Below are 20,616 nucleotides of genomic sequence, written 5' to 3'. Positions count from 1 at the left end.
CCGCCGCTGGGCGAGCCGCGGCCCCGCCCCCCGCCCGCCGGGCCCCGCCAGCGCCGACACGCCCCGCCCGTCCGGCGCCGCGCGGCGGGGCGCGGCCCGCGCGCCAATAACGTCCGGCCGCCGCTCGGGCCCGCTTCCGGGAGGGGGCTGGGGGAGGGCGGGGCGCCGGCCCGCGGGGGGCGGAGCAAGATGGCGGCCGCACCGGCGCTCCCGGTGTCCCTGTCGGGCAGGTTTAAGGGGTCCGTCACGGCCCGGCGCGTTCGTCACCGGCAGCGGGGCGGGGAGCGGGAGGGAGCCGAGGGGTCGTCCGGCGCCCCGCCGCCGCGGAGCGGAGGTTTTCGGGCGCCGGGCGGGGCCGGGGGCGGCTCTTGGCCCGGGGGGCGGGCGGGGACAGCGGCGCCGGCGGCGAGCGGGGCCCGCAGGGGGCGCTGTGGGCGCGGAGCCTCCGCAGTCACCGGCCCGGCCCGGCCCGGCCGGGGGTGATGTCGGCGCCGTCCCCTGTGCAGCTCCCTCCCTGCTCCCCGTGCAGCTGCTGCTCGGCTCCGGGGCTCCGACACACCGGGGACAGAGCTCACAAGTAAAAATCGTCCTCCGGGCCGCGTGTGCGCTCTCTGTGGGGCTGGCCCGCTCTGCGCGTTGTCCTCGTACATAAACAGCGTTTGGAGAAAATGTACATCAAGTATATCATGGAGAAGGCGTTTTTTTGTTGATGAGAAATACGTGATAAACTTTGAGCGGATAGCTGTGCTTTTAGTTTTACGTTTCCCAGGTTTTGCATCTAGAGGTCGCGTTTTTTAGCGTAGAATTAACTGCAATTTTTCGCTGCTTTGGCAGGGCCAGACATTTAGCTTTTTCTTCCTTGAAAAGAATTTATAATCTTCTGCAAAAGTAGGCACAAGAACATGACCAGTTTGAATTTTTTTTTTATTTTTTAAATTTATTTTTATTGCTGTACAGTGCTTTAAGGGCATGTAAAGCTACTTTTAATACTGTTGTGTTATAACCCCAGCTGGGAGCAAAGCACCACACAGCTCAGCAGGGATGGGAGAAGGGTAAAAATGAGAAAACTTGTGGGCTGAGATAAGAGCAGTTTAATAATTGGAATGAGAATAAATCCTAATGAAAAGAGCAAAGAAAAATAGGACCTAAGAAAACTGAGTAAGGCAAATGAAAGCAACTACTCACTATGAACTGACTGATGCCCAGGCAGTGGCACCCTTGCCAACTTTTCCTCCTGGTTTCCTTTTCCTCATGGTTTCCTTTCCGTGGCTGAGCATGACACCGTGGTCTGGAATAGCCTCTGGGTCAGTTGGGGTCAGCTGTCCTGGCCGTGTCCCCTCCTCACAGCTGGGGGGGTGAGGCAGAAAAGGCCTTGACTCTGTGCAAGCCCTGCTCAGCAATAAGGAAAACATCTCTGCGTTGTCAACACTGTCTCCAGCACAAATCTAAAACAAACCCCTATAGTAGCTACTGTGAAGAAAATTAACTCTACCCCAGCCCAAACTAGCACATAGACCTTGCATTTTTTTTTAAAATTGAAGCCATTTCATCCTTTGCTGACAATAATAAAATATTGATGCTCTGTTTTTTAGATCCTTTGCATACTTTACAATTAAAGACAGACTTCCCCAGATCCTCACAAGAGTTATTGATACTTTGCATCGACATAAAAATGAATTTTTTGAAGAACATGGTGAGGTAAGAGTAAGGTCCGTATTTTCTCTGATGTTTATTCCCCTCTAGCCCTTGACACCCTTTCTCTGCCTTGTTTTTGCTGGTGAGACTTGTTTGTGTCAATGCTTTTGTCTGATTTTTTAAAAATACTTTCTAGTAGCTATTTTTGATTAGTTCTGTAACACACCTTCCTGTCTAAGCTTTTCCTTCTGGTCTGTCATTTCTGCAACTGCATCACTTATTTGGGGTTTTTGTGTTAATGCAGTGTTTGATAGAGAGTAACACCCTCTGAACATGGCTTTCAACATTCTCTTCACATCTAATAAGCAAAAAGTCCAATCTAAAGAGAAGTTCATATGGAATTCATTTTAGGATCTTGGATCTGAAATGAGCTTTATTCACCAAAACATATTTTGTTGAATCAAGCTGTGATTTGTCAGCGACTCTCATATGGCAATTAAAACATCACACATTCTACGAGCAGTTGATCTGTGTCTCTACAGGAATAAACATACAGAATAGGAACTTTTGTTCTCCACTTTTTCCAGAAGGGTGTTGAAGCAGAGAAGAGAGCAATATCTTTCCTCTCCAAACTGCGGAATGAGCTACAGACAGACAAGCCAGTGACCCCTTTGGAAGATGAGTTGCCTGATGCTGCACTGTGGAACCAGTACTTGGATTATCAACGAAATTTACCAAATGGAAGTGGAGAACCAAGTTGGTTTCAGTCCCCTTGGCTGTTCATAGAGTGTTACATGTATCGAAGAATCCATGCAGCATTAGCACTCAAGTAAGTGTTCACTGGTTTGGCGTATTACTTCATAAAACATTGCTGTTTCCCATTTTTAATTTGGGAAAAAGAAAGACAGCTGAGGAGTAAGATAAAAGAAGATCTTAAGCTTTTACTGTATTCCTTCCTCATCTTGCATCTCAGATTTAAAATTAATACCTTCTTACATTCAGCAGAATTTGAAGCTTATTTATTTTTTAATATGCTTCAGTTTTGGTCAGTTGGTCTACATGAAAACTCTTGAGCTTGACTGTATACTTGACCTTGCAGACTAATGTGACTTGAGATATGAAAATCATGTAGCATTTCTACAATGTTTGTTGGTCTAGAATTTTCTCTTAAGCCTTAAACACAGAATATGAGAGCCACAAATCTGTTGGGAATTCTGACTTGTTTTGCTGCTTGCAGTCTGAAGTTACCATTTGAGAACTGTTTCTTACAGCAATAGACCCATCTTAAGCAGTTGTTCATTCTACACCAGCTTCTTAGTTACAGCAGTGCTTGCAGACCATGTGTTGCATCGAACTTTGGGAGCTGATACTGGTTAAAAATAACCGGGCAGGAAAAACTTGTTGTGCTGGTGCCATGGAGATGTGCCAATACAACGTCATGGGGTAGGAATGAACAGTTTAAGATCCCGTTGCTGCCAAAAAAATTTGAAAGTTCCACGAGTACTGGATTTACCCTTAGTGTTGCAGAGATGCAAACACAATAATGGTACTCAGTTTCTACTGCTATGTTGTGTCATTTGAACTCTTGTACCAAAAGCTTCAAATAGGAGGTTGATCTGCTGGATTGCACTTTAAAAGCTGAGCAGATACTTTTCATTATTAACTTCTAAGTTTCTTGGTCTCCATTATTTAGTTGCTCTTAAGCAAATGCTTGGATGGAAGTTCAATCATTTGTTAAAAGGTCATCGTGCCAATATGTCTCATAATAAATTGGTCTATAATTTTTATGTATTACAGTGTTCTCATTTGTCATGGTAATTTTCCAAAATCCTAGTAAAGACTTTTGTAGGAATAACTTCCTATCACTGAAGAGAGTTTGGTATGGGAAGTATAATCCAGCACACACAAACACATTTAAAATCAGGCCAGCTTTTCTTGACTTTAGTTCACTTGTATGTTACAGTTTTAATTCTCTTGTCTGAAGATTGGAGTTCAAAATGCTCACTGTATGTGCAGCTCCCAGAGTTGCTGTTGTTGAATACTTGTTCACTTTCAGAATATATTGCTATATAAAAATGCCTTGCATAGTGACTGTTTTAGCAAGATGCAATATTAGGCTGTTATGGAGATGTGTGAAAATCTAGTATGATAAATTAGATGTGGAAAATCTAACTAGGGCCTGTAGTACAGTCTAAAAAAACTGACCTTTGAGCTCCCTTTGCGCGTGCAGTAATGAGGAATATAGGAAGTAAGTCAACATATTTTTTCTTCTCTTTGTAGCCCACCTATCGACAACTTTGACGTATTTAAGGAAGGAAAGGCTCAAAATTTCTTTGAATCCCAAGAAGCTATTATTGCCTTATGCACTTACTTTCAGGAACTTGTTAAGAACATCAAGGACCTGGAGGAAAAGCAACTTCAGGAGGAACTTTTTAAGCTGTTGCAGGTAAACTGGTAGTGCTTAACACAAGAATTGAAAATACCAATCCTATGAAACAAACAAGAATTTGAGGTTATAAAGAATATGAACTTCATATGGAAATTAAAATGAAGATCTTTTGTTTGTAAAAGTGTGATGAAGTCCTGATAGCCCTACTGTATTGCTGCTATTCTTTATATATTGCTGCTATTATTTATATTTTGGGTACTTGCATTAAATGTGACAGTTTTTTATTAACTGCTGGTCTTCATTGTGTATATGAGAGTAGCAACTCTCCAACATTTTAAGTCAAATTCCAGATGACCTTTTTGATATTTACCTATAATTTCTTAAAACAGTTTATTTTGATTGGCACTTTAAATATTTTTGGACTTCTTTGGAGAAAAAATTCGGAGTCAGTCTGGGTCAGAAGTGATTTAAAAGCTTAATAACAGCATTATTCTTGGAATATAGTGCCTTTGGATAGAACCCCCAAAGTATTGTAGGATTACAAATAAGTCTATTAGCTGGCAACAATGTACACCAAATATTTGATGAATCTTTACAAAGGCCTCATTAGCGAATACTTAAAATGCATATACATAAAACTTATTTGGCTGCATATAATAAATAAATCTGCTTTTATTATTCCTTTTTTTGTGTTACCACTGATATTTTTTGGAATTGCACTATGGAGAATATTTCTGTTTTGAGATTTGTGATCAGTGTGGTTATGTTGATCTAAATCTTCCATCTTTGTCACGTCTGATGCCTGTGTAAATAGTGAGCTTTGTTGGGTTTCTTCCACCAAATCTTGTCTATGTTGAGATATTTGTACAAGAAGTTGAGTTCTATTGAAGCTTGGAAGAATATGTGGAGTTAGAACCTTTATTACCTAAAACAAAAGCAAGGGAACAAAATCTTCAGTGTATGTGAAGTTGAGAATGTAACTACAGTGAGACTTAGTAAATGTTTTATTTTTTTTTTTTCTTTTTCCTTCTAGGTGTCATTGTGGGGCAATAAGTGTGACCTTTCTTTTTCAGCTGGTGAAGACAGCTCTCAGAAATCTAGTCCCTTGCAGTCCCTGGAAAGCATGGTACCTTACATCTTAGTGAATGATATGGAAAAAGTTTGGTTACTACTTGTAAATGCCAAAAGAAATAGAACAGAAGGAAGTAATGTTAAAGTTGACATAATCCTGGATAATGCTGGATTTGAACTTGTAAGTGATCTTGTGTTGGCTGATTTCTTGTTATCGTCAAAGCTAGCTGATGAAGTCTATTTTCATGGAAAAAGTATTCCATGGTATGTGTCAGATACCACAAAGAATGATTTTAACTGGACTATTAAACAGCTGGGGTCAGCTAATCATATGTGGATGTCTAGATGTGGGATAAACTGGGAAGGCAATTTGAAAAAGGGAGCTTGGGTTTTCCGTGACCACATGTTTTGGACTTTGCCACATGATTTTTCCAGTATGAGTGAAATTGCTCCTGACTTGTATGCTGAGCTCCAGAAGTCAAACTTGCTTCTTTTCAAAGGTGATCTAAACTATAGAAAATTGACAGGAGACAGAAAATGGGAGCACAGTGTCCCGTTTCATCAAGCCTTGAATAAGTTTCATCCTGCACCTCTCTGTAGTTTGAGAACACTGAAATCTGACACTCAGGTTGGCCTGAAACCTGGACAAGGTGAGCAGATTCAGGCTTCTGAACCTGAGTGGATGATAAGTGGAAAATACGGGGTAGTTCAGTTTGATGCTGGTCTCTAGTTAAATGATTTGTAATAGTCTGAAAGAGAGATTAAGTCTGACTTTAGTAATGACTTTCTCTCTCTGTTCCATGCTTGCTTCAGTAAAGATTCTTTTTTCTTTGCACTTTTTCATCCTGAGTGATTTGTTGTTTTTGTCCCACAAAAGATTTTAATGTTGTGCAAAAATTTATAAACTGTTTTCATCTACATAAATCAATCTGCATTTCAGTGCATTTTGTTTTCCTAATGTCCACTGTCAGCAGATCTTTAAGATGAATATTTAGTTGTCCATAATATTTTTTCCTCATCAGTGGGTATGAATTTAATGAGTGAAAGCTTAACAAGTGAAAAATTTGCTTCAGAAACAATTTCCCCAATGCCACATTAGCATGAATTTGCTTATTTCAGAATAATTTGTGCTCCATGTCATTTCATGCATTGCATGAAAGTTAGTATTTTAGAGAATTCAGAAATTAATTACAGACAGATTCTTTTGATGTTTTGAGTATAGTTTGTGTTACATTAAGTGATAAGTTATTGGGTGACAGCTTGTAAATATTCATGTAGAATTGAAAATTGAATTTCAATTTTGAAGCACAATTGAATGTTGCTAGCCAGTTTGCCTGTGGGAGAGTTGTCCCATCTGGTAGGAAGATTAGTGTAAGAAAGGACAATCTCATTTTAAGAATATTGAAGATACTGTTCATTCACAAAGCTCTACCAAAAAAGAAGCACACAGAAAAGCCTCCCCAAATAAAAAAATTAATGTAACCCAAGCAATTACATTAACTGGATTTTAGATGTAATGCAGACTTGATCTGCAGGTGGCCTGTCAGCAGTGCATGCGTGAAGTTCAAGCACTGCTGCTTCCTTCTGTTGTGGTAATTCTCTTTATTTTTCAAATGTATTTGTTTGGGGGTTTTTCTTTGGTTGGCTGTTTTTTAAGAAAGATGCCTTAATTTTCAGGGAGGGTATACAACCCCATTTGCACTGAGAAGTACAGGGTAGAGAAGCATATTCCATACAGGTTCCTGTTAACTGGAATTGTTAGGTGCCCATTTCTACTCTTCTACCCTGGTCTCAAGAGCTACTGCTCCTTATGTTCATACAACAGAGATCTATAAATATGAATAAATATGTTCCAAATGCTGATGACTTTGATGATATGTGTTTATTTTCTTCTTCTTAAATCTGAAAGGGTATTTTAAGGTTCTAAGGTCAAGTATTCAAAAACAAAAATGCAAGGAATTTCATGAGGCATTTGAAGGGAGGGTTGTAATTTCGAGACCTGGGTTTACTGCTCTCATCTCCTTTGTATTTTTGGCTTAGTACTCCTGCAGGGTGACATCCTCATCTTTAGGCAACTGACTAAACTGCAGAAATTAGAAATCCAGTCAGGAAAGCTGAAGGTCAGGCTGCTGAAGGTTTCTCTGACTGAAGAGAGCTCAGCAGCGCTCCAGCTTTAGTGCTTTGATCAAATATGTAAACAACATGAATTTGTGCACTGAAACCTCAGCGTGTCATCTTTGAAAATGCTGTTAACTTGTTTAAACTGTATTTTGAAGCAACAACATTGGGTCAAGAACATAGAGATGGAAGTTGTGGAATACATGGAATGAGAACATCATACCTTGTCCAGAGAGACAAAAAGAATTGGGGATGAAATCTGCTTTGCCTGCACCCTGATTGTTTGTAAGGTGCTGACTTAATTTGCTGGAGAGGTTTAAAAGTGTATAATGGACAAGAGGAGAAAGTCAGTGTTGAGACCGCCCTTGACAAATAGATTTACCTCTTACACAATCCTTACACATGCTGAGAAACTTGATTTAGTTTTTTACTGGTTGTTGATGTGTCCCTGTGCTCAGGTTGCTTTCAGGCTGTTACTTCTGGGAACTCACAATGCAGATTAGGGAAAATTAATAGTATAAATACAGTTCTACAAAATACAGAATCAGGAGATGCAGCCATATTCACTCAATATTACTGAATTATGAAAATTGCTTCAAGACATGTAATTCCATGTGAATGCTAATGTATGACATGATGTCGTGCTGAAAAAAATTGGTTCTGTTCTCCAGTTGATTAAAAGTGCACTTTCCATCTTTTGCCCCTTACAAGAGACGTTTGTGTGGTGATACGCAGTGTGACTAAGTGGCCGTGTAAGGAATGCACAGCCAAAACTTCTGAGTGCTTGACTTCTATAGCTGTAATTGCTAAGTGCTCTCTCTAGGCAGAACTGAATATACAGCATACTTCTGTGTTTGTTGATTGGCTATATTTTTGTAAAATTTTGACTGATTGTATGAAAAAAAGAAAAAATAACATCAATGTTGCTGTAAATGCAGTGTTACCCATGTCTCCCATGACACAATGAAGTTGTGAAGACGTATTCTGCTGAAGCACAGTGCTCTGCTGATGGGTTTGCTACAGTTTACTTAAAAACAGAAATGCTTTTGTAGCTATTCAGTGTTAATTGCTTTTTGTAATACAGCTTCTTGAAATGGCATCATGAACCTGTAGCATTTAGGTGGAATTTAAAAACAAAACCTGAAGCACGTGTTAAAACAATGGCATGTGCTGTAATATAACTTTTTTGTTTACTTGAGTATTTAAGAAAGTTCATTTGATACATTGTGTTACAACTGATTGCCCAAAATATTTCTACAGTATAATTCAGGAGCTACTGATTTGTACATCCAAATTTTTGAGATTTTCATTTCATATGCCATTTGAATATTTATGGCAAAAGCCAAAGGCATTTTCAGTAATTCTGAGGACCATGACAAAGAATGTTTTTTACTTTTTATTTTTGTTTTCTACCTTTTGAACATCTGTAAGTCAGTTTTTGATGATGACTTTCATTGCTGATAAAATAGGAGGAAAGTAATGTCACAGGCACAGTGACAGGCAGTACACACATCTGTCTGAATAGATGATAAGTTATCATGTAAGATATCTAGAATAATTTCTTATGTATATAAGGTGTCTTAAAATAAATTGATATGGAAAATAAGTTGATTGTATGACTAGAAGTTTGTAAGAACATTGAAATAAATTATATAATTTTGTGCAAGTCAGACATTGTTATGCTATTTCAGTGGCTGAGGAAGCCAACTTAAAATAATTCAGGTCCTCAGTTTTTTCTTTGAAATGGATTTTATGCATAAACCCGTAAAGCATATTTATTCAATGAGGTTTTGAGAGATACAGATGCAGGTACCATAAAACGTTCTTCTGTAACAAGACAGGGCAATAATAAGGAATTTTCTAATTTTTACTGTACTTTTACTCCTGTTAAAAAAACCCTTAAAAATCCTTGAGAATCTCTCAAATGTATCTGGTAATTACTTACTACGGTTGGTGCAGCTGATGGTGTCATTTCCAGAATCACTTCTAGAACTGATAAGTGCTCCATGTGTTCTCAGCAAAAATGGAGATATTTTGGTGTTGCTCTTGCTGTAACTAAAATATTTCCAAAACACTCTGGTTTACACACCTTGCTGATGTCCCATAAACCCTAACTGTTGTTGAAGTAGTTTCTTTGAAGTTCATAGTGTTATTTGCATTCATGGTTAACAACTTGTTCCATGTGAACATTTATCTCCTGTGCTGTCAAACAGCATAGGAAAAAAGTTTACTTTGTTGCATGAAAATTACTCTATGAAATGGTTTTAATCTAAAAAGAAACCTTTCATTGTGTCTAAAATAAAAATTCCAAAATGGAATCTTGTACAGAACTGTTGGGTTTTTTTTACTAAAGTTTGTTTGCTTACCAGCTTTCTGTTCACCCAAAATTACAGAACAAAAGCTTGTAATTATTTTTATTTAAAGCAAAATATAAGTTGAAATTCACCTAACATTTATCAAAGGATTTTAAAATAAAACTGAGAATGCGCTGGTTAAACTGGTCTTTTTCTTTCTTTTCCATATGCTAGTGGCAGAACACATGTGAGGAAAAACATCCTGTAACATGGACTGTTTATGTGTTCTTGTTTGTTTCTGGTGGTGTTTTGTGTTTTTTTGTTTGGTTTTTTTTTTTTTTTTTTTTTCCCTTAAAAAGGTTTTGAGAACTCCCATACATTTTTGGTCTTGCTGATATACTTTTATTTCTTAAAAATAAGAAATCCACTTACATGTATTTTTATATGAATTAAGAATTAGCTTATGGATTAATCCACATTCTGCCTCAGCTTTGCAGTTGTGAATTCTGCAGATATGTTGTGAGAAGGGTTTTTATTTACAATGTTTTTTTGAGGTTTAGCCCCCCTGGCTTTTTTTCCACTGTGAAAGAAATATAAAATGTCCTCTTACAATAACTTAGAGTGAATAAACATATTCAGTACTTGTGTGCTGCTTCTGTTCTATCACTTTTTAGTAAGTGACATGATCATAATCTTTCAAACTTCCTGTGAAAAAAAGTTTTCATCCTTGTAGAAATATATTTTTCCTGGGATTCCACTAACTTCTTCCAAGTCTAATGAAGTAAAAGATTAGAAGCTGAGGTAAGATACATCAAGATATATACTATGGGGTTTTTTATTTGCTTTCTTAATGTTAACTAATTGATTAATCTCACACTACCATGGTAAGGCTGATGCTTTCCATGTGACTCTAAATGATGACTCTAATTTCATGCAGTTGCATTTGGAATAGTTTCATCTATCTCCCATTTCCCAAAAAATACCATTAATTGTCATAGGTCAGGAAGTGCACTGAGTTCTAGTCTTAGATGGTTTATATACACACATAATTGTTAATTTTAGTCTAGGATCTGTGTAAAAGGCAGAACCATTCCAGGAAAAAGGGTTAGGATCCAGAAGTGCTTGCTCCGTCAAACTAGCTGAAGAATCTTTCCACCTACTTTTCCTCCTGTCCAGTGACTCTTGTGTTATCTGTGTGGTGGTCCTATTTCCACTCAGGGTGTGTGTGCCCTTGGGCTAAGGTGAAGGAGTTAGGAGACGGGTGAATTCTTCAGACAGAGAGGGGCCTACAGTTTGCAGTGAGGGCTCAGGTGTCTGTGCAAAGACTATCCCCATTTTGCCATGGTTGGTTGTATTCTTATTTTCAGGTAATCCTGAATTAGAGCTACACTTGAGTGCCTTCATCATGTATTGGATACACAGCTTTGAGTGCATCCATGGTGTTAGATTGATTGGCCTTTGGAAGTTTTGCTGCTACTTTGCTGGATTGTGATGGAAGCGTTAGCAGGAACTAGTTGCTTGGGGCAAATCAGAGAGTTTTCATATGTATGTGGAAACCGAAGATCCACATACAGAGGATTTGCAAAATAGCTGCATGGGTTGAGTTTAGACTTTCAAGGACTCTGTGTGGTTTAAGTTCCTCAAACCAAAAACGACCTAATACATCTTCAACAGCAGCTTTCACTTACACAGATTCCCAGTTCTTTCAAAAAAGCCCGATTAGTTCCCCCATATGCTTATTGCCTTTTCGCCACCCTCTTTGTCCAGGGAGGAAGTCCAGGGTTGTAAAACCAGGTTATTTCCTTCAGAACACTGCTGACCCCACCACATGTATTTATCACAGGGACATCATCACATGACTTTTGGCTTTGAAATTATTTTTACACATCCATTCTCATTTAAACACCTGCAGAAAGTCAGCTGGTATGTTTTTGAGTGCACTGGGCCCTGGAACTGCTGTCTCATAACACCAATTAATTTTAGCATCTTTTCTCAACACTGAGCATTTTCATGGAAGGGAAACTTAGTAGTAATTTTTAAATTATTTTTTTAATAAAAATCAATGTGGCTTTATTAGGTACCTACTTTCAAGAGATTTGCATCCTTCTTTGCTCAGAAAGGCTGAGAACATCCTTTCCATGTATTTTATGAAATACAACATGAAGAATTTGATAAATGAAAATGACTCCTTGAAATTATTTAAAATCCCAAATTAACCCTTCCTAAATTATTTCCCGTCCTGTTAAGGAAAAAGAAACATGAAATCCTTTTGAAAACTCTACTTTTAAATACTAGCAAACAAGGATGACACATTTTAAAATATGAACATTTTATGTATAAGGAAATAAGGGAATTTGTTCTTAGTGGCTTGAAGAGTGGGTATTGCACCTGTTTTGTTGTTGTTGTTTTTTTTTTTTTTTTTTTTTTTCAGAGTGTTGCAAGACATTTCTGCTTCATCCTTTTTTCCTTTTTTTTTTTTTTTCTTCTTCTTTTTTTGTCTCTTTTGTTGTTACTCTTGTTACAGTTCATCAGAATAAAGTGTGCTTCTTTAAGGGCAAAAAAACTTCATAGATCTACGGTAAAATACAGCTGTAGAAACACTCTCTCCCCATCACCAAGGGTGCAGAAGCAGCTGAAGTGTAACTCCCGACCAGCCGTGGCACTGCAGGACTAGTGATGGGGAAGTGCTCGAGCACATGCTCAGGAAAGTTAGGACAAAGTTTTTCAATCATTCAATCCTGCATCTGCACGTCACTCCAGTAGTAGCACAGATTAGGCTGTAGCCGAATGCTGGACAAATCCAGGATGATAATTTTTGTTCACATTTGCAGTGGATAGTCAAACATGTGCCAGATTCTCTCTAGGTTTATGTAAGACCGCCCAGTACAAATTTAACCCGTCGAAAATACTTAATAGATTGGGATTGCAGAATGAGGTTACCCTGGAGCAGCATGATCCACGCCGGTAAAACCCTCTGCTTTTTGGGGGCTTCTGTGTCCTCGGCAAGAGCAGTGACATGGTATCGGGCACACAGGGGCAAGGACAAACTAATTTAGTACTATCCCTAGCTTCTTCATTTTCTTCTCGGCATTCCTGCGAAAGGTGAAGTATTTTTTGACTTTTGAGTACAGAAAGGATGCGTATTGGCACTGTCCCCAGCGGCTGATTACAGCTCACAGGCTCTTCAGAGAAAACGATGCGCATCCCCCATACACCCGCAGGTCCAGCTTTCTTTTACTGCGACCTTCAGTTCCTCTGTTCCCATGTTTATGCACTTCATCTGGATGGAAGGTGAGGAGGGCGTGCTCCTTCACCTGGCGGCAGTTCAGCAGCACCAGGGAAGGCGGTGTTTGCGGGGGCGCTCCTTGGGCAGGTTCCGGGGGGAGAAGCAAAGCCTGTCTGGGTAACAGGAGCCGCTGCTCAAGTGCCGTCTGCTCCCATCGCCTCTGACTTTAGTTTTGAGGGAAAACGTGAGCGAATTTTCCCAGGTAAATGTTTATTTGAAGTGAAAACAAGCAAACAAAAAACCAACAAACCCTGGCGTTTCTGTGAGCTTCCCCTTGTGAAGACTGCTCGCTTGCAGGCACCGAGCACTATCCCTCCCTTTCCTGACCGGGGCTCTCCCTTGGTCCTCCCTCTCCCTGGACGCGTTTCCAGGGACACGGCGGCGGCTCCGGGGCCGGCGGGACCGCGGTAACCCGGGGACGGGACAGGGCACACGGGCCGAGGGAATGGGTTTGGTTAGGGCTTGGGGTTTTTTTGGCGGCTCCCCTATTAGGGAATAAAGCCCTGACTTTGGAAATACGCCCCCCTTCCTTCCTTCTCTCCCCCTATTCTGTCGGTGCTGCTGTAACGGCTGACACAGGCTGGCTGTGACCCCCTTTGCAAGGCATCTTTGCACTTTTCAATTTAATCTCGCCTTTAAACCCGCCCCCCTCTTCCCCCCACCCCCCCAAAAAAAAAAATCCCCAAAAAACCAAACAAAAATAAAAACCAACCAAGCAAACCCCCGAAACAAACAAAACCCCCCCAGCCCAAAGCAGAACTCCTGCAGGTGCAGAGCTGTGCCCGGTGGTCCCTGCCTGGTGCCCTTGAAGCCCCACCAACTTCAGCTTATCTTTACAAGTTCAAGGCCGGAGAGAGATTTTTCTTACTAAGTGCTGCAGAAAGGGAGTAGCTTTCACAGAGCAGGAATTTATAGTTATCTAAGAATTTTTCTTCTTTGCATGTCTTCCTCCTTTGAAACTGGTTTGCTGGCTTTGATGTGAATTTAAGGGAGGTGCTAGAGGATATTGCCTAGAAGGATCAAACCCTTGTACTAAGGATATAATAGGAACCTTGTAACAGTTTTGTATTCCAAAGGATAAACGATTTATTTGTGTGAAAGTTCATTATCTCCTGAGTAGTTGAACATCAATTTTGTAATGAATATTTGTTTGAATATTGTTCTGAGACAAAAAAATACAGAATTTTGGTAGTTTGTGGTGGCAAAAACAACTGCAATTATATTAAATACAGCTGTTACAACCCATTTACAAACTTTTTGCTAGCTCTGCTTAGTGACAGAGTTGACAGCAACCTGCTCCACCTTTTAACCAACCCGAGGTCAAATAGTGAGTGCTGATTTTGGGACTCAAAAACATGTTAGAAATTACATGTTTATAAAATGTGAGTTACAAGTGGTGAATCAAACTACAGCGCCAGTCTGTTTTTAGTTGTGTATATACCAATAGACTCAAGTATTGCTAAAATATTTGCATTTTATTGACTGCAGTGAAGTATAGTAGGCATTGTAGGAAAATTGCAGCTGTTGGCATTGCATGATGATCTATTTTTTAAATCTACCATTTAAGCAGTTCTGTTACAGAAGTTATTTAACTCTATTTAGCACTGAGAAAGTAAAAACAGTAGAACAAATTGTTTGCACAAATCCCTGCATAAGCACCTAATTTTGTCTTAGCAGTTACCCTTTTTATTGTTTAGGGAATAAACACAGCAGCTCCTTGTTAATCATTTTGGAAAAGCTGTGAGAGAAAGTGTAAGGAGAGTTCCAAATTCCTTAATTTGTCCATAGAGACAAAGGATGAAGTCAGCCAGAAAGCATGTTAAGTAATGTTTAGAGTAGGTGATGTCTCTTTCTAATTGCCTTCAGATGACTGCTGTCTTTCATCACATTAAATGCCTTTATTATATTTAGATGCAAAGTCACCTCATCCTAAGAGAAAAGCAAAAGATGAAAATGTTCTAATGGCTTCTTGTAGTAGAAGCAGTGGATAAGACTAAAATTTTGCTTGTAATGAAGCTTTCATTTGGGCCATTAATCAAGCTCAAAATTGGCCTCTTCAGCAGATGAACAGCAGGAGTGATTTTTATCTTTTCAGTAATACCTTTCAATGATTACTGCAAAGGGAGGAGGGTAGAACTGATGCAGTACCCTTCTGAAAGGAATTTAGAAAATCTCTTTGGTAATTTATTTGAACTGCTGAGAATGCTTAAGTTAGTTTTACATGTTTCTGGAACATTTCACTAGTGCAGAAAAACTCCATCGGTATATAACAGTAAAAAAAAAAAAAGTACTGCAAGCAGTGAGTTGGGCCTAGTTACAAGAAGGAAGCAGGGGAAATAGGACTTTACTGAGTGGATAGTGATCAAAAGTATTTGGATGTTTCTGGCACTTTATAATGTGCAAGAGCAAGTGACAGAACTGAAACAGTTGTAAAATATTATTTGCAAATTTTGATTTATGTTAATGTATAATTATCAATACATTTTGAGATCCCTGATAGGCAAATTGGGTAAAGTATTATCTGTAAAGAAGACCCAAAATATACATATAAGATGATTAATTTGTGAACCCTTTTCTTCCCACTCCCTGAAGTGTTTCCAATCGGGGAGTCAGCTTATTCCAGCTAACCAGTGACAGGACAAGAGGACACAGGCTTAAGCTCTGCCAGAAGAGGTTTTAGCTTGGGCATTAGGAGGAATTTCTTTACAGAAAGGAGGGTTGGGCGTTGGAATGGGCTGCCCAGGGAGGTGGTGGAGTCACTGTCCCTGGAGGTGTTTAAGGAAAGACTGGATGTGACACTCAGTGCCTTGGTCTGTTTGACACGGTGATGTTTGGTCATAGGTTGGACTTGGTGTTCTCAGAAGTCCTTTCCAACCTCATTGGTTATGTGATTCACTGTAGTTTGTTTTTGTATGTGTTAACAAAATCAGAGTCACTGTGGAATAGTGTCTGAACCTTTTCATGCTCACTGTGTGTAGCTGTTGTGGTTGACTAGGTGCTGTGCATGCTGACTGGCTGGCTGGCTGCTGCTACCAAGAAAAATCTGCAGTAGCCAAGTGTGAAAAATTTTCAACTACCCATTCTTTCCAGTATTTCTTCTTTCTGGTTGCAGCAAATAATAATAATAATCAATTCTGCTGCTGCATTGTATTTTCAGAAATGGAACAATTTTATGCACATAAACACTCATGAATATTCATTCATCTTAAGACAAAACATTGCAGATTTGGGATATCTCATTTTGCTTGATTTCAGAATATGAACAGTTATGGCACTGGGATTTATAAAAATCATCGAACAGCCGACCACTGTACCAAGTCCTGTACAGATATGGAGGTAGAAAGGGCCCATCGATTACCTTAACATTTGAGGGGGAAAAAACAGATGTATTTCAGTTAAGACAGATCCTGTGTTATTGCTCAGATCCTTTTAAAATATATCAGTGTAGAAGAGATGTAGGACAAAAGGAGAGGTGAAATGAAAACTCGGAGCACCTGAAAAGCAGTGGCAAAAGAAGCAATCACTGCATGAAGGCTGTGTAGCTGTGTCCTGGACAAGTCAATGTGAAGGTGCCTGTTTTGGTTAGAGGTGTGTTTCAATACTGTGGAGACAATCAGGGCTCATAGGCTACTAGAGGAACTTTCCCATGGTGTTCTGCTTTCGTGCCCAACTTTGCTGATGGTAACCTATGGTAGAGTTTAGTTTGGTAAAGCGTATCTGTGAAAAAACAATGTCATGTGACATCATATTACAAATATATTTAATTTTCAACCTTTTTCTTCCCTCTTTGTTCTGTAGAAGCAAAGGAAGAATGAAGTCCACGAAGGTTCGTGAGTCATCATTTTTGGTATGTCAACCCCAATGTGTTTAGGTGCTTTGGGAATGGGAAGAAGAAATCCCTGCCCTGAGTACAGTCTATTGACATGTCACTCAGGGTGGTCATGGGTGCTTAAATGCCTACTGGGGGCTTTCTGTTTCAAAAAAGATTGTTTAAAATTATATGTTTAGGGAAAGAGGTCTGGGCTGTGTGTGGGCAATGGCAGTGGTAGTGGCGTTTGGCAGCACTGAAATAAGAAACACAGCAGGAAACAAAAGAGAAGCTGCCAAAAGCAGGATGGGAGTGAGTGACTTTAACAGCTGGCTGATTTCAAAGTACATGGATAGGTATAAAACTACTGAATGTTGTTGTAGTTTTGTTTTTTTCTGAATCAAATGAAGTTTTCCAACTAAAGGATGGATTCCAGGGAGATAAAGGAAGTTATTTGGTAAAAAAGTCAAAACAAAAATGGTCAACAATAACAAAAATCACCATATATTCTTGATCTTCTAAAGAACACATATAACTAATAAAACTAACGGTCCAGGTAGATATTGCTCTTAAGTATTGTAAATATAGGCTTAGCTTCTGTTTAGCATATGAAGTTAGATGAAAGCTTCATTTTCTTGCAGGTAAATGGAAAGAGATCAAAGAAATTAAAAATGTGAGTGAGAGAAATGACCAAAACCTATGTTATTTAGAGTTGATTGAGTGTTAATATGTTAAGACTTTTTCTGTCTACTCTATTTTTTTAACACTTCATTAATTCTATTTTCCTAACAAAAAGCAGTAAAGATAACATAATACTCATTAAACATTAAAAATTTGAATTTTTCCACAGATAGCTAAGTGCCACATCTGCATTACAAATTTTACCCCTATAGTAAAGTCATGCCAATTTAATGGAGTTGCCTGATAGGTCTGATTAAAGATCAGATTTGTGACTGGCTGATGGCAACCCACAGAACGACAGAAAACTATTAATTTTAGGGCATGCATGTTTCCTGCTAAAAGTATGATGATAATACCAACTTTCCTAGCATGACACCACCATGATTAGTTTTATATTTACTAAGGCACTGGAGGATGCAGAGATCTGCCTCAGTAAATCTCACTAAGACTGTAAATGAATTGAACAGTAATTGCTGTTGACTTTGGCACCTGGCTTCATTTAAACTTCTTTTAAATCCTTCTGGATACGTAGCTGCATCTTTAAAGTGCTCATCATTTAAAAATCTAATTTGTAAGAAAAACTTAGATTTTGGAAGTTTCAGCTCTAAAGCTGTTACATTGATTATTGCTGCTGAAGGGGGGGCTTCTTTTCTTCAGCTGTGCTCTGAAATGTGTTTATTTCACCAGTTTTGAGATGTACTCCTTTCTGTGAAGTCATGACTTAAGGATTTTTAGGGCAGAAAAGGAAAAACCTACATCCATGCAGTACTACAAATGTAATAACATACATAACCAGCATACCCAGTGTTACCATTTGCAATCTCCATCCTTGGTTTTGGAGCCCTGGTGTATGACAGAATGAGAAAAATGCCCTGTACAATAAAGAATTTCCTGTGGTTGTACATGTGAAACAAGCAGAGTGAAGCAAAAGCAAGACAAAAGCAATTAGGAGATAGCACCTGCTTTCCCTCACTCCCTCAGAACAGTGATAAAGTGTGGAGAAAATTAGCAGCCCCTTTATCTCCAAGATTATGTGCTGTGTTCTGCATAGCCGTGAGTTTTCTGCATGTGTCAGTCTGGCTTGATGAGAGAGGCAACTCCTTTGTGGAAGAGCACAGCTGAGTGTCTTTGAAGGAGATGAATGCAATAAAACTTGATGGGTCTAATCTAGTGTCAACTAGCACAGGGAAGAAAGATTAAAGAATAGAGTTGGTGATATTATAACAGCTAATCCAAGGTGATTTATCTTCTGCTGCAGTCTAAACTAGTAGTTTTTCCTTATTCCTTAGGGATTTCTCTATGTATTACATGATAAATACTTATTTTACTAGATGTTCACATATTTGGGAAGATCTTCAGGTTTTTTTTTTTTTTTTTTTTTTTGAATGGGTAGGGGCTGAAATTGTAATTTATCTCAGCCTGGAAATTGATGCTGATGTAGAAAAGTGTGAACAGATGACGTCTCTGTTCCATCACAGTACCTTTTTCCAACACCAGGTCATTATTTGGGGGTGTTTTACATTTTGTAATTCGTACCCAAGTGTACCAGGATTGCAGTTTTGTTTCAGTCCTGTGTGAGAACTGATGGAGCACAAATCTAATGTTCATTTCTCTGCCATATATGCTCCCAGTATAACCTAAATTTAGTTCTGTTCTGAAGAGGTTACATTTCATTTGTTTTAGTTACTATTAATTAAAAAAAAATAAAAAAAATGGTGTCTAATGAAACTTTACCAAGATTCAGGTCTGAATTTTCATCTTGAAAGACTTAAGTAATAAAGGCTAAGAAATCCAGCACATTCCTGCTCTACTGTAGAAGAGCAGAACACAACAAAAAGGAGAAAGCTTACTGTAGAATCTAAAGGGCACAGCTAAAAGGGTTGTACAAGTGGTGTGAAGGAGACTGTACTAGAAAAACAGAAGCAGTGCTTGTCATGGAATCAGGACTTGAAGAACAATGAAAAGAAGCCATTATGGTGATGGCTGGGGATGAGAAAGCATCAGTCAGGAAGCTGAAGTTGTGTCCAAGTGATGGAGTTCAAAAGGACCTCTAACCTTGAAAGGTTAGAAGTAAAAAAACAAATGGCAAGCCAAAAAGGAGGAGCAGATACAAGTGTCTGAGTAGGCATGGGCTCTTCAACTGGTAGAGAGACTGTGGAGGTGAGATATGATAGAAATCTGAAAAATCGTGAGTGGCACAGAGAAGATGGATAGCCATTGATTTTTTTTTCAACATTCCTTCTGGATGAAAAATGAGGGGATGTGCAATGTAACTGAAGTCTAAAAACCAAAGTGGTTCTTTGCAGAAGAGACCCCTGAGGACTCCCTTTGGGTTAAAATTTATACAGGTTGAAAGAGTTGACTGGATAAGTTTGTAGAAAAGGGACCTTTTTAATGTTACTAAATATATAGAAACTGCTGGAAGTAGCCAGAGCTGAAAACAGTGGAAGGTCATAGGATTGCTGAGGGGGACTATCTTCCTTTAGCACTGGTGTTGGTGCCTGAACTTGGAGACAAAAGTGGTGACTTGTAGAAAAGTGTTTAACCTATTTTTCAATAAGTGTGTGTTACTCTGGGAATAATATTCTAGAACATTTGGAGTAATGCCCTTGGGCAGCTTAATCAAACAAAAAAGCACTGAAGCAAAAATTTTCAAAAAATATGGTGTCTAATGGTTTTGTCTTCATTTTGCCTTCACAGGAATCTCATGATCACGTTCTTTTGGATATTCCGGTCACTAGAGAGCAGATGAATCACTATCGAGCTGCAGCTGAAACTGCTCAAAGTGAACTTGCAGCACTTTCAGTGAAGTATGACTGTGCCCAGTCAGAGGTACATCTAAAAATAATTTCAAATCATTCTCCAAACCTGAGGATATTTTGCAGTCACCTTATGTAGAGAATAGAAAGCTTGCAGAAAGTCTGACAATTGCTTTTGCTACAGAACTTTTGGGGTTTTGTTTTTAGAATGTCTGTGTGATTTTTACTTTACTTCCTTATGTGATCAAGAACTGATTATAAGTTTGTATTTGGAAGATTTGAAGCAGTGGAGCTTCTTATCATCATCTAAGTGCAATACTTTTATATTTAACCTGAAAATGAATTAAATTGTGGTTGTATAAATGCTTAGATAGTATCCTCTTCTTGCTGGTGAGTTAAGATCTAGCTGCTCATCTTAAAAAAATTCTCCCTTTTATTCAAGTTATAGCTCCCCAAATTTGCTCTGCTTTCATCACCAATGAAATTGTGTTTTGCTAATGATTGTAGCTAGAGAGACTGAAGAACATATATACATACTTTTCTACTCTTCCTGCTATGTAGATGAGGATTTATTA

General features: G+C 39.0%; 2 protein-coding genes across 2 annotated transcripts in view; both read left to right on the top strand.

Annotated features, from left to right (window-relative positions):
- Window positions 1-151: 151 nt before the first annotated feature.
- On the top strand, window positions 152-9,855 carry ARMT1 (acidic residue methyltransferase 1). Its single transcript, XM_083858003.1, has 5 exons — window positions 152-239; window positions 1,593-1,698; window positions 2,223-2,464; window positions 3,916-4,081; window positions 5,058-9,855. Exons 1-5 carry the CDS (start codon window positions 190-192, stop codon window positions 5,823-5,825), a joined length of 1,332 nt encoding a protein of 443 aa, XP_083714129.1. The 5' UTR covers window positions 152-189; the 3' UTR covers window positions 5,826-9,855.
- Window positions 9,856-16,604: 6,749 nt separating this feature from the next.
- CCDC170 (coiled-coil domain containing 170) overlaps window positions 16,605-20,616 on the top strand; it is a gene marked incomplete at its 5' end in the record, with an annotated part of 30,150 nt that continues 26,138 nt past the window's right edge. Inside the window, 2 exons of the mRNA XM_083858002.1 lie at window positions 16,605-16,640; window positions 19,983-20,114. Coding sequence (XP_083714128.1) covers window positions 16,605-16,640; window positions 19,983-20,114 — 168 coding nt within the window. The remainder of the gene's footprint in view (window positions 16,641-19,982; window positions 20,115-20,616) is intronic.

The sequence above is a fragment of the Zosterops lateralis genome, assembly GCF_965231275.1.
Source record: "Zosterops lateralis genome assembly, chromosome: 3".
Lineage (NCBI taxonomy): Eukaryota > Metazoa > Chordata > Aves > Passeriformes > Zosteropidae > Zosterops > Zosterops lateralis.
The sequence above is the reverse complement of the archived record's forward strand: the minus strand, read 5'-3'. Positions and strand labels throughout refer to the sequence as shown.

Excerpts from the sequence above, each read along its gene's own strand:
- ARMT1 (XM_083858003.1), top strand. The coding sequence starts at position 190 with ATGGCGGCCGCACCGGCGCTCCCGGTGTCCCTGTCGGGCAGGTTTAAG. Across the intron at positions 240-1,592 it reads CTGTCGGGCAGGTTTAAGGG|ATCCTTTGCATACTTTACAA; the intron begins GTCCGTCACGGC and ends TCTGTTTTTTAG. Across the intron at positions 4,082-5,057 it reads AACTTTTTAAGCTGTTGCAG|GTGTCATTGTGGGGCAATAA; the intron begins GTAAACTGGTAG and ends TTTTCCTTCTAG.